General features: G+C 39.6%; 2 protein-coding genes across 2 annotated transcripts in view; one reads left to right on the plus strand and one right to left on the minus strand.

Annotated features, from left to right (window-relative positions):
* Positions 1–417, minus strand: part of LOC139720020 (WASH complex subunit 2-like) — a gene marked incomplete at its 3' end in the record, with an annotated part of 111,798 nt that extends 111,381 nt beyond the window's left edge. The window contains exon 1 of the mRNA XM_071631395.1: positions 304–417. Within this exon, the coding sequence (XP_071487496.1) occupies positions 304–417 (114 nt within the window). The remainder of the gene's footprint in view (positions 1–303) is intronic.
* Positions 418–830: 413 nt separating this feature from the next.
* LOC139720021 (uncharacterized) lies at positions 831–13,800 on the plus strand. Its single transcript, XM_071631396.1, has 6 exons — positions 831–906; positions 5,029–5,169; positions 6,428–6,659; positions 7,835–8,028; positions 10,268–10,447; positions 13,199–13,800. The coding sequence occupies exons 2-6, from the start codon at positions 5,058–5,060 to the stop codon at positions 13,798–13,800; spliced, it is 1,320 nt and encodes a 439-aa protein (XP_071487497.1). The 5' UTR covers positions 831–906; positions 5,029–5,057.
* Positions 13,801–14,589: the final 789 nt, after the last annotated feature.

The raw sequence follows: 14,589 nt of genomic DNA on the forward strand, positions 1-14,589 counted from the left end.
TTACAAACAATATCAAATATTAATGCATTATTAGTATTACACAAAAGAAATATGCCCTTCATCTGACTGGCGATGGTGGTAGTGGTACTTGCAGCAGTGCAGTGCTTGGTATTTATGTCGTTGTGATACTGGACAACATCCAACACTGAGTGAGTCAGAATGCACAGGGATGTCAGAGCGACAGCTACAGACAGTAAACACAACTGAACTGATCAGGTGATATCTTTTAGTACACCACTACAATGGCCGAGTGTGATTTGACCACACTGCACGCCAACAAACCATGAAGCTCCTTGAACAAACCTTGTTTTCCTCAGCAGGTCCATTTGACAGGCCGTCTAGGATGGCATCGAACCCGATTTCATCTGGAACAGGTGGAGGGGGAGGAGGTGGTGGGGGTGGTGGCATCGGAGCCATTTTGGCATAGAGAAACTACGGGCACGGATATCACACGGAATATCGGGGTGAACTAAGCTGAGACCAATTGAAACGCCTGTAATATGGTATATTTTAAGACTCTACTGATTTTGCTTTTATAAACTTGCAATAAACATAATTTGACATAAAATTACATTATAAAAAATTATTAATTGTTTAAAAAAGCTATATTTATTGTAATATAAAATGGAACAAGATTTTAAATTCTCATTTTTTATAGAAACACAATGTTAGCTCGGCAATGATGAGGTCATGAGGTGGATGGATAACGAGCTGTTTACCCGTGATGAGAGCAATTTCGCAATCCACTGGTAAGCTGTGGACGGACAGGCTGTGCTGCTCGTATCTGCGGTACACCAGCGGCAGTGCAGTGCAGTGCACGCGGCCGGGTGAGCTTCACGATGTGTATGTAGAGCATGCATATACAGCGTACCGTGGCGTGGCTGCTGAGCTGTGCCGACTGAAGTGGTGAGTAAAATCGACTATGAGACTCAATCTTTGAAGTGTACGGCTGATATATAAAGTTTCTTAGCATGGATGGGTTGGTTGAATGATTAAAACAACAACACCTATGTGTAGTAATTGTCAACACTTATTTAGGCGAGCAATTTGAATTACGGTATGCAAATAATTTTATGAATTAAAAACACAAATATCTAGGTATGGGACCGTACACAACAGTTTGCTCTCATGCTAATTCTGAGTAAATTTAGTTCTTACTTCTAGTAGATGCAGATGATGCGCACAATCCATGTACGGCTATGCTCTCAAAATGACACAATGATATTGTAACTGTCACATGTTCCAGGTTGACCATGGCCAAATTGTCAATATCATGCGATTCATGGCCACAATCGTAATATTTGGCTGTAAATAATTATGATAATACACTCAGCAAAAAAAGAAAGTAAACACTTTTTCGAAGTCATATTTTTCTTAGAAGATTTTTATGAAAATCAATGTATTATATACCATATTAAAGGTAATTTAATTGGCTATTAAGCTCATAGGTTAATTAAAGAGAAAAATTTACGCATGAGTGAGCACATTCGTTTTTGTCCTCCAAGGCACAAAATTAAAAATTGCAAAAATTGACATGTTCTCTTTCATTTGCAAATGCTCTTAACGATAACATTGACAACAAAAGACCAGTTTAACGCAATGAGAGACATGAATGAAATAGGAAAAAATAGATTTTTGTTCTCTTTATCTCTTTATTACCTCTAAGAAAAACAAAGTGGGAAACTAAAGGGGAAAAATAAGAATTTTCTGTCAAGTCAAACTTCAAATGACATAGGGAATAAAAAGCATAAAGATGATTAAATGAGCAGAATTTCTTTATCTATTTCTTTTAATCTAGTGATTTAAAATCCATGTGACAATTTCAAGAACCAAACATGTACAATTTCCTAATTTGAAAAAAAGCTCAAATTTCTATCATTTTTGTTAATTATTGCTTCTTGTCTTATTTCATTTGAATTTAGATTTGACATAAGAAGTGTTATTTTCCTCCATTCTTTTTAGCCTTCATTGGTCTTTTGGGCGTTAAAGATATCATAGAGATCAAAGGTTTATTTTTGCAACTTAATTCATGTTTCTTTTTGTGTGAATTTTTTTGTTTGTTCTTATTATTCTATGGAAGAGCACATGCGCATGAATGGCAACTTGTTCAGTTTTGCAATTTTTACTTTTATGCCCTGGAAGAGAAAAACAATGGTGTTCACTCATGCATTAGGTTTCTATTTTTGTTAACCTACCAGCTTGATAGCCAATTAGATTACCTGCAATATGGTATATAATACATTAGCTTTCAGCTAAATATTCTATGAGAAATCCAAACTTGAAAAAGCGTTTACTTTCTTTTTTTGCTGAGTGTATATGAATTATATCATAGACATAAGTTCTGTTCTTGTTCACGATGTTGGCGATGGGTTGCTTGTCTGTCTGTTTGCAAACCACCAAAATGACTCAAAAAGTTGCAAACATATTTGGATGAAACTTACTAAAAAAGTTGATAATGACAGAAGGAACAGACGTTTAATATTTGGTAGTGACCCAGATAACCGTCTTGATCCAGGATAGGTCTACTTCTTTTTAAATTTTTGAAGGATTATCATTGGCAAATTTGTTTAAAGGCCGACAAATGAGGGAGTTCAAGTGCAAGCTGCGCGTAATTTGAGTTGTGCATACGTGCACTGGGTGCATGCCTGAGGCGCAGCGTGCAGCAAGCTGCTGATGAGATAGACTCTGAGTCTGAGACACAACAGCATGGTTCTATTCCACAAGATTGTAAATGGGAAAAAAGGGTAATGTTCAGCATGTGCATGGCCTTGGGTGTATGGGTAGAAATGAGCTTCTTGGTGGAGATCTGCACTCTTTGAGTGTTTATCTAGTAAAACAATGGCATCTAATAATACACCCCATGGTGGCATGGTTCTGCTGTAAATAAATAAATAAAAAAAAAAACCTGCACCAAGGTACATTGTAGCTAGGTTCAACCTCACATGCCAAAGTTTGACCACGCGCAAAAGCATACAATGTATCCAGGTTTGTACATGTATGTGCTTAGCCGACAGTCAAATTGTGGATGGCGTTATGTTTGAATTATGGGTAGCTTGCTTCACTTGGCGAAGAAGAAGAATCGTTCAAACCAGGTGGTGTCAGATTGTACTCTTCCTACTCCCTTCCCATCTCTCCTCTTTGTCTTCTCATGCTCGGCTACCTACATCATCTGTTACTCTCTCTCAATAAGCCAGTTCACAGTTCCAATCTGAGCATGTGCAGATAAAGGTCATTGCAGACCTACTCTTGAAGTGGATTTGCAACTGAGGTACTGTATACGCTATATATTTCGCGGGGGTTTTATTTTCGCGAATTTCGCGAGTCGGGAGCTATTCGCGAAATTAACAACACGCGAAAATATTACCTTCCAAAATGAATCCCTTGCCTTGATGATACGAACATTTCAGTACTAGAATACCATGTCACGGCTTACCGAACAGACAATACTGGCTAAGCTTGTTTACGCACGTCCACGTCTACGTACGGATACTGAGAGCCAATCCATTATCTCAAGGGGACCACTCGTCACAAATCTAGCGCGATGGACTTAACCACTTCAAAAATGTTGAATTCTAACTTACTAGTTCGCAGAGTTTGGCAAGTTTTTTTTCATGCAGTGTATAACTAGTATCATTCTTATATGCTAGTAAGTTGAAAATTCATACTTTCTTTGCCACTTCATATTTTCTCTGGTCCCCCAATCGCGAATTTATCACTCGCGAAAATGTGTGACATCGGCAATTCGCGAAAATTTATGTACGCGAAAATTATAGCGTATACAGTATTCAAAACCTAGATAGGGCTTCATGACAACTGTGTTATAAATGAACCAGGTGCAGATTGGTATTTACAGGTGAATGTGCATTCTTTTCAGCAACATTTAACAAAAGCCATTCATGCAGCACTGACATGTAAATTACCACTTCCTGCATGGCTGTTTTCAACTGCTCTTCTTGAAGACTATTCCAGGTTTTACAAAGTCTGTGGTTGGAGAGGTCATTGCAGACTAGTGCTAGCTGTGAACTGGCTAAATGCATTTCAGTTAACCTGTTGAGGACTGCCTGATATTGCTAAACACGTATTAAAGCCCAAACAAAGTTCTGGTATGCCTGCAAAAGTTATCAAATTTCGCTCCCAAATGTGAACGTATGCTTAGGAAATGTGCAGGATAATGATGTTATAACAAGATATTCGATGGGTAACGACGAAAATGCGAAATATTAACCAAAAAGGTTCAGTCTCGGTACTTACCCGAACGGGGTCAGGCTAAACTCGGACTCGGGGATAACTCGGCTTCGCTTTGATGGCGGGATGAGTTGTAATGGTTGTCCCTCTGATTGTACAGTGTTGTCCTATGGGAGCGGCCTGTATAAACTAGCGCTTCGTGTTCTGGCTACTCGCAGTAATGGTCCGAGTTGTTACAACGCGCGCATCAAAAACCTCCTTTGCGTGCATGCAAAATTAGTGTACGCCCATCAAGCACCTCTAGAACAATCAAAGGCGCTTGATAAACAACAAAAAAAAAAACCTCCAAAGACTGCGCGTCTCAGCAACTGAGGACCGCGCGCTGTCATTTTTGTTTTGTTTTGTACAGGATTACGTTAGCACGCACTTTCCTGTCCATTCAGTTAGGCCTCATTTGGTATTATGCAGTGGCCAGTAGAATGTGGCGATCACGAACTGCGTGTGAATTGTCTGAAGTAGGGTCGAATTTTTCCCGAGACCGAGTTAGTCTGGAGCCTTCTGGAATAAAAGTCGGTTTTCCTACTATTATTATTTTTCTCAAAATACTCCAAACCGACTCATCATTCCGGCAAACCGCGTCAGCCAGGTAAGTTTCTTAGTGGACTCTTTCGATATATTGCAAGCAAAAATGAAATGGTGCTAGACGGGTTCTCAAGCACTTACCGAAACTTAGTTTTCACTTTAACAAACACACCCTTTCCATATTCGACACACTGCCCAAGTATACTCAAGTCTATTCTTCAATGGGTTAATACCTATTCTCTCTACGCTTACTGTTCACAGAAGGTGCTAAGTAGAAGTTGTTTGTCAACATGGGCAAGAAAAAAGGACAAGGCAAGAAGGACCATGGCAAAGGAGGAGGCAAACAAAACAAGCATGGCAGGCAGCACAAGTTTGTGAGAATCAGTGCAGCTGCAAATAATTGTGAGTGGTACATTGCAGGTTTATACAGGGTGGCCCAGAAAGAACGGAACACCTAAGATCTTTATTTTCACCAATACTGTTGTAAATATGTCATCATTTTGCATACTATTGAAAAGGCCATTCTTTTTGCTATGCAATGGCACCAAGTTCTTTAATTTTGGTTAATGTGTTATGATTTCAGGACCATTTTTGTCAACCCTTGCAATTTTCAGAATGTGATCATTTTGCACTCTCAGAGATACCGAAACCAGCGACAATTCGGCTTGTCATAGAACCAGTAGCGTTCGCAATGTGTGGAATGTGGGGCGGACGGTGTGATTGTCATTGTCTGCCCAACATTCCACACATTGTGAACGCTACTGGTTCTATGACAAGCCGAATTGTCACTGGTTTCGGTATCTCTGAGAGTGCAAAATGATCACAGTTTGGAAATTGCAAGGGTTGACAAAAATTGTCCTAAAATCATAACATATTGACTAAACTTAAAGAACTTGGTGTCATTGTATTGGAAAAAGAATGGCCTTTTTGTTAGTGTGCAAAATAGTGACATATTTCCAACAATATTGCTGAAATTAAAGATCTTAGGTGTTCCATTCTTTTTGGGCCACCCTGTATAACACATTGAATTTGCACGTCTATATAGTTTGCATGACAGAAGAACAGCTATTGAAAATGCAAATGCCTAAACATACTATATGATTTTGACTGGGGATGCTGATTTCTTGCATTCTTAGAAAGGTAAGTAGTATTATAATTAGTAGTACTAATAGTAGTGGTAGTAGTAGTAGTAGTAGTGAAATTATATGAACTACTAGTATCATAATTTTCTTTAAGTTTCACCTTTAGATTGCCTCTACATTTGTGTAGCATTTAAATTTCATTATGAAGTCTGGATTATGTGTTTATCATTAGAAATGGAAGTGCGCCCTGACCGTCCATGTCCTTGTACTTTTCCACTTATTTGGAACTGCAGTCACCCTGTCTAAAAAAAGAAAAGAAAAGAAAAGAAAAATTAGTTTTGCTGCAAACATGATTCCTTTGTGAAGGTATGCTTGCTTCTGTGATATTTAGTCAGCAATCACTTCTGAAAATGTATTTCTGTCAAACAAATGCCAAGATAGTCTGAAATCAAGGCTACACAATGTTGCAAGGAGATTGTGCTTCAAGGGAACAAGTGCAAGTATAAATGTTTGTTTAAGATTTCTCAGAATATAGCCTTGTGCACTGAACATCAGGATATTTTTGTGCATGCATGCAGCATCTTTGCCAGGGTCGTCGTCCCAGGGCGATCTAGATGGCGACGAGGAAGCCGACCACCCCAAGATTCCCATCCCTCTGGCCATGTGGGACCTCCAGCACTGTGACCCCAAGAGGTGCACGGGCCGCAAACTAGCCAGGAAGGGCCTGCTGAGGACCCTGAAGCTGTCCCAGCGCTTTGACGGCATCATCCTCTCCCCCATGGGCACCAACTGTGTTTCTCCCCAGGATAGGTACATGCATCATCCTTGTGGCATCTGTTGCCATGGTTACCCTCTAGTACTATCCCCATGTATTCTTGCTTCTTCTTCTTCTTCTTCTTCTTCTGATTAAGTCTGCCTCCTTCAATAGGCTGAAGATTCTTGCAGACTGTGCTATTTACATTATAATACAGTTTATTTACAGATATTTACAAGTACATAACAAATTTGAAGAAAATAACTAGCCTCTTTGTAAATTCATCCTTGATGATTGTCAAATAAGAATTGGTGGTCAAAATTCTAGCTTGAAGCTGCTAGAGGCTGGAAGCTGCTAAAATCATATGGCTAGTTTGACATAACATTTAGCTTTGGTGCCAGCTAGGTAGAAAGCAGATTTTTGCGTGTCCTTTCTCACCAAAGGTTAGTTAAAGCATCACAGCATTTCACATTGCAGTGCTGTACTGATAATGCCTCCACATATCAGGTTATATGGTATACAGCTGTGTGTGTGTGATGTGTGTGTGTGTGCATTTCTTTCTGATCTACTTTTGGTGATTTAGTATGGTGTCCAATTGGCATCTCAGTATGACTGTAGTGGTGATGCAGCTCTTTCGTAGCTTCTGTAACACTTTTCAGGTTAAATACTAGATGTTCACTTCTAATAAATTAACATTTTCTCCCTTAGAATTTTCCAAGTGATATGTACATGTAGGACACTGTGTTTGAAGTTGCAAGTAAACAGCTGTGTGCAAAGAACACAAACCTTTGTGTTTAGTGTTCATTGTATGAAGGGAAATGCAGTAGGGAAAACTAAACTTGAGTTGTTTTAGATAAAACATTCTTGCAATTTACTTGTTTATTAGAAGCTCTCTATCAAGACTTTCAATTGCCAGAGTTACAATTTGTATTATTTCTTATTGTTATATAATTGAATAGCAGATAGATAATTGTAGTGAAATATTCAGGTTTCATGGAAAGCCTTCAGATTTGTGGGTTTTGCTTGTAGCCAAAAAACTTCCCGTAGTCTTGCCTGACAGAGCGACAGATAAAACATGCAGACTTGATTCACAGTATTGACATGTATCAAGTGGAGTCTGGTGGATATTTAAACCAAAGGTGCATTACTACATGTAGGTTTTATAATGTGCTATGATTACCAAGAGCTCCGACAGCATAATCTTCGTTCCTCGTCTTGTCCTTCTGCGTAGGCCGTTGGTAGAGAGCAACGGAGTGGCGGTCATCGACTGCTCCTGGGCCCGCCTAGAGGAGACCCCATTCTCCAGGATGCGGGGCAGCAACCCAAGGCTCTTGCCCTACCTAGTGGCAGCCAATCCCGTCAACTACGGCAAGCCATGCCAGCTCAGCTGCGTGGAGGCCCTCGCAGCAACACTCTACATTACAGGTGAGATGGACCAACAAAGGAGTTGTTTCAGGGGGGCATTTCACGAAGTGTTTTGTCAGATATTCCGTCTGACAAACTGTTAAAAGCTATAGAAATCCTTGCATCTGACTGGCTGACTACAAATTTTTTCTGACAAAGTTGTCGGACAAAATGCTTCATGAAATGCCCCCCAGGAATGACAATATGTGACCCTGCATCACAAAAACCAACAAACAATTTGCCAGACATGGATTTTTAGTTAAGGATAGGTTCTGAAGGAGCAGACTTTAAGCTTGAAAATCATGCAGTGATGCAACTCAATACAAATGGACTTTCCCATTGCTAATAGAAAGAAGGTACACACTCTGGAGAAGTGTGTCTGAGAAAAGAGACTCTGAAGTTAAGGGTCTATTCATAGTGCCTATAAATCTCTCACCAAACTGTACTCTGCTGCAGTGAATTGGACAAAGAACAGGAAGTTAAACTCCATAACAACCACAACAAAGGGATTATCAGATTAAGCTAAAAACGCTATTAGCACATTCTATTCATGGCTCATACTAACTATCAAGGCAGTTGCAGCATCCTTTCATAAGTAACTAGAGTTGAAAGTGCAGTGTGTGTTAAGGTTTTTTTTTTTTTTTTTAAAGAAATGTAAAGGGGCCTGTCAAACACACCTACTCACGATATTCTACAAAAAAAGTGTTCTAGAAAAATTGCAAGAAACACAATTTTCCATTCATTGTACGATCCTAATCTTGAAGATAGTGTAGAAGAAGAATTGCTCTGTCAGAAAGTAGAAAAAAAATTTAAGATTGACTAGGTTGACCCATTTCACCTATTTGAATTTCAGTTCCAATGTGAAATTGGGACATGCAACCTTTGGTTGGTTTTGTGATGAACAGTTGCATAATATTCAAGTTGGACTTGAGTTGGAAGTGAGTTTAGTATGACAGTGAATTTCTGGCTAATTACATCTCATATCTCTTTGTGTGCATTCTTCTGTCAAAAGCTGTTCATGAGTAAGGATGGTGGAGAACAGCAAAGAATTTGAGGAAACTGTTCAAATGCAATTTGTTCAACCTTGCATTTCAAAGATGGTATTTGGGAACATCATATTGAAAGTCTTTAAAGAGTAAAAAAAAATAATAATAAGCTGATTCAAATTAATTAAATGTGTCGAGTTGTTTCAACTGATTGACAAATTGCCCTACTTTAACATAAATAAGCACTGAATTAATCAGTGTTTTAGTAGTGGCCATGATAAAAAAAGAAAAAAAAAATCATGAAGTTGGGCTGGATTTGTACCAAAGACCTCATGATCACCACTAGATCACCAAGCTTCCACCTGACAGGCAGTGCTGGTATAAATCCTTATAGCATGCCAAGAGTACCACATATCTATTCAAATTCATGAAATTTTACGTCAAGTTGTTTTTATTGCAACTGATTGACAAAGTTGCCCAACATTGACTTAATAAGCACCGAATTGATCAGTGTTTTAGTAGTAGGGCAATTTGTCAATCAGTTGCGATAAAACAAGCTTGCCATGCCTTAAGTGTTGTTTTATGTCTAATTGTCAGTTTGTGTGTTTTAGTCTGTCTGTGTGTGTGTTGTCATTTTTTCGGACACAGTACAATGTTAACCAAATTTTGTATGGAGTCAAAAGGGGCGTGAGCTTTCGATCCTAGCAGAATCTTCATCAGAGGCAAAATGAAAAACAGGCAGGAACAGCAATCACATAAGGACTACACACAACAAGAACAGTCAGGGGAGGGTTAGGGACGCAGAACAAAGAAAACAAAAGGGGAGGGTTGGAGGTCATGGGCAAGGAGCCCATCAGGTAAAGGGAGGGGGATTAAATGAGGGTGGACAGACAAAAGGCAGAGGAGGGTCAGTGATGATCCCCAGGACCATGGGGGGGGGGGGGGGGGGGGGGGGGGTGGCAACCTTTGAAGGATAAGGATGAATAGGGAGGCAACATCAAACAAGGCGAGAAACAGCAGAGGGATAAAGAAAGGAAAAGAGTGAAATAGCAACAGCAAGGGGGGGGGGGGGGGGGGGCTGAGCAAGCAGCGAGCCCTAACCCGATGTACCAAGAAGAGGCAACAAAATGAAAGTAAGAGTCAACCAACAAATGCAAGTTATCGAACATATCAAAGTGTATATATAGAATAATTATAATAATGATAATAATAATGAAGATGATATTGATAATAGTAATGGTAAAGATAATGATAAAAATAATTTTGTATGCCAGGTTTCCAAGAGTACAGCCTCGCCCTGCTTGCCCGACTCAAGTGGGGTCCGATCTTCGTGGAACTCAACCGCGAGCTCCTGGATATCTACGCCTCCTGCCGGACGGGAAGCGAGGTGGTGAAGGCCCAGCAGAGGTGGATGACTCAGCTCAAACAGGAGCGAGAGGAGCAGAGGTTGTTTGGTGAGGAACCCATAATTTGTTTATTGGTATCAACTTGTGACCATATCAGGACAATTACCCCCCTGAGGACAACACTCCCGCTTAAAACCAGTTAGTGATAGGGTAAGAGTAAAGATTAGGGTAAGGGTTAGGGGTCTGGCTTAGAATTTGGGTTTGGGTCAGGATTAGGTTCAAGATTAGGATTAGGGTTAGAGTCAGGGGAAGGGTCTTGGGTAATTGTCCATGGGTAATTGTCCTAGAACTGTCTGTGACATTTGCACCACTGATATACAGCTTCTTTCTTTCAGTTGCCAATTGTACTGTTAGTGATGCCAACCGTTGCATTTTCTTTTTAGTTGTTTTGTGCTCCCCCCCCCTTAAAAAAAAAAAGACTGCAGGTACAGTGAAACCCCGTTATAACGAGTTCAGTTATAACGAGGAACCGCTTACAACGAGGTGACGGCGTCGGTCCCGTTTTCCTTCGCGTGTAAACCTATGGCGGAACTAATCGGTTATAACGAGTTCGGTTATAACGAGATTCCGGTTATAACGAGGACAATTTCGGTGCATCATGATAAAGAAAAACATAAGCAATTTGATCGGATATAAAGAGGTTCCATTTTCTTGACTTGCCGCTTTCAAACACACGACAAATGAAACATTGAAAACCAAATTCACGCTATCCAAGTCTCTTTCCCGTTTTGCAGAGTACCGTTCCGTCCGTGTTTTCTTCTAAACCACGCAATAAAACACATGTACCTTCCGATGTTCCTATTATACTAAGTTATTGAATAAAATCATTCGATTTCCTTTTTCGCGAGATACGCGTCCGGTGGCAGTAGCGTAAAATAGTTGAATAACGCTTGTTAAAGCTACTTTCAATTGCATTGGTGTTCAGAAAAGAAAAAACGCATTTAACAGTTTGAATAGCTCTGGGTTTGTTCATTATCGATAACTCTAGTAACACTGCAATTCACTATGAATATTTTTCTTTCTTTCAGAATGGTCTATGAGGTACAGATTTGTGTAAAAAGGATCACGACCTTCCATATTCAATCCTGTCGCATGTTTTTCAAGAACGGATGTACAAAACGCGAAGAGATATTCGGAAGAAAATAAAGAACGCATTTTAAATCCCTTTGGGCGCAACCATCATTATTATATTGTATGAGACTACAGCCATGATGGCCGAAATGATTCATGAAATCATCACATTCCCGCTGGACACCAACAGGTACAGATTTGTGTAAAAAGGATCACAACCTTTCAAATTTAATCCGGTCAAATATTTTTTAAAGAATGGATGTACAAAATGCGAAGAGATTCTCGGAAGAAAGTAAAAAAGGTTCGGGTGCAACGATCACACTACCTATAGGATTACAGCCGAAATGATTCATGAAATCATCGCATTCCTGCTGGGCACCAACTGGTACATATTTGTGTAAAAAGGATCACAACCTTCCACATTTAATCCTGGCCCACATTTTTTAAGAACGGATGTACTAAACGCGAAGAGATTTTCGGAAGAAAACAAAGAACGCATGTTTTAATCCCTTCAGGCGCAACGATCATACAGCCAAAATGATTCATTAAATCATCGCATTCCCGCTGGGCACCAACAGGTACAGCTTTGCGTAGAAAGGATCAATTCCAAATTCAATCCCGCCGCATATTTTTCAAGAACGGAAGTACAAAACGCGAAAAGATTTTCGGAAGAAAATGAAGAATGTATTTTAATCCCTTCGGGCGCAACGATAATATAATTACAGCCAAAATGATGCATGAAATCATCGCATTTTCGCTGGGCACCAACAGGTACAGGTTTGCGTAAAAAAACAAAATCAATTCCAAATTCAATCCCGCCGCAATTTTTCAAGAATGGAAGTACAAAACGCAAAAAGATTTTCGGAAGAAAATAAAGAACGCATTTTTGATCCCTTCGGGCGCAACGATCATACTTTGATTACAGCCGAAATGATTCATGAAATCATCGCATTCCCGTTGGGCACCAACAGCGTAAAATACGTCGCAAGTTACGATAAACAACGTATGTGTGTTTCTACTCTTTTTGCGCTTGAAAAAAATTAACAAGCGCATTTTATACAATCTGATTTTTTGTTCATTGTCATTTTACACTGCATTTCACAAACAAAAAAACATCATTCTTTCAGAATGGTTCAATACATGAGGAAGAAATAGGCATAGAAAGAATCACGAATATGATCCTGCCGAGTAGGCCTACTTCTCAAGAACGTATGAACAACTATTATGCGATGAGACATTTGGAAGAAAAATAAAGAATTAACGCATTTCAACCCCTACTTTGTTCGTCTTTTTTTTTGTATCAATTCACTTATAATTTCCCTTAAATTATCTTAATAATAACGATCCATAATTGTGTAATAACAACGCAAAGGACGTTCTTAAGTTTGATTGATGGGCATATGACGTCATGCTTATGTTTTTCTTTGTTTTTGATGCGTATGGTTATAACGAGGTACCGGTTATAATGAGGTAATATCGCCGGTCCCACAGACCTCGTTATAACGGGGTTTCACTGTATCATGGAAAATACTATTTTTTACAGATGGTAATACTATACATGTCTGTTGCAGGAAAAGGGAAGGTGAAAATATTGTTTTTCCACCCACAATAGCAGTATGCTTTTTCAGCCCTCGGAATACTGCAGTGCTGTGTACAAGGTTGGCATCCCAACTCATCCCTATCATTCACTCATCCCAATTTTTCTTCTTCTTTATCTTCTTCTTGCAGATCCCATGGATATTGACATGAGTAAGACTACATTTAACATGAACAGGCAGCCGGCATACGACATGCCAGTTTCTGATGATTCCGAAGAAGAGGACGATGAATCCGATGAAGACGAGAGAAGTCTTGGTCTTGAATGTAAAGAAAGAGAGGGTGAAGATGATGAAGATGAGGAGGAGGAGGAGGAGGAGGAGGAGGAGGGAAGTGGAAGCAGTTCTGTTTACCAGCAAGGCCAAGACATAGTGGAAATGGACGAGTCCGTATCTGGAGAAGGGACACAATCTCTGGATGGATGTGCCACCTTTCGGTTCAAGACCAACTGTGCCGATCAGTCTGAGAGAAGACTCATCGATTCAAGGAACTTTGCCACAAAGGATGCAGGTTTAGAGGAGAATCCAGGACAGACTGATGCGAATATTGTTTCCTCTGACATGAAAGGAGTAGATGAAAGGACTAGCAGCATCACTCAGGGCTTGTGTGGAAACTTTAGCCCGCCAACTTGCCAAAGCACAGGGTGCAAGGAAATGGATGGCTGTACAAAAGTTAGCCAATGTGGTACTCACTTTGAGACACTGAACTTGACAAATGATACAGACAGTATATGAGGGAGAGTTTCTAGATTATTTCAGGCGTCATTTTAACTGGGTCTGTTTAGTAGTTAGTGAATACTATGCAGTGGCTGATTAAAGGACAAGTTCACTGTACTTTTTATTACTTTGAAATTGCCAATTTGAAATGGTATTATAGCTCACATTTTAGGTTTCACAAATTTGTAACTGGCAAAGCGAGGATGATGATAATAAGAATATTATTATTAAAGCTATTGTTATTATTTTTTATGTTTTCGTTTTTAATTTACTTTTGCCAGCATTTCCTTGCAGGTAAAATAATTCAAGTGACCGGTTTCCACCCATTTTGAAATAAAAGTGTTATACAAAGTTCTCCTGACGCCATGTTGAGTTTCATATGGAATGAGGAGGCAGAGAGGAAGGCCCAGTGGTGCAATGTATTACAATTGTATATGTGTCTGCACTTTGACTGACTTTATGGAACTGGGCTTTTGTGAGTGCGGAGTGTACAACATTGATACAATTTATACTGACCAAGTGAATTTTTTGGAAAGTGCCATGAAGGCCAGAGAGTGACCAGCTGGTTGTCCCAGTCTTCCAAAATAGACCAGTTAGGCTTGTGGTAACACAGTAGCCGCAGTCACTCTGACTAAAGATCGGAAAGTTAAAGCCCAAGATCTTTAAGATCTCAAAGTTTTGCCAGTGTGACTGCAAACTTTCTGCGAAACGCAGCTACTGATTAGACAAATGACCAGCTGGTTATCGTAGTCTGTTCAAGTAGATCAGTTGTGACCAGTGGTAACACAGTGATTACACAAATATTAT

Source organism: Diadema antillarum, unplaced genomic scaffold (assembly GCF_040938485.1).
Source record: "Diadema antillarum isolate AM-2024a unplaced genomic scaffold, OU_Dant_1.0 scf00000119, whole genome shotgun sequence".
NCBI classification, from domain to species: Eukaryota; Metazoa; Echinodermata; class Echinoidea; order Diadematoida; family Diadematidae; genus Diadema; species Diadema antillarum.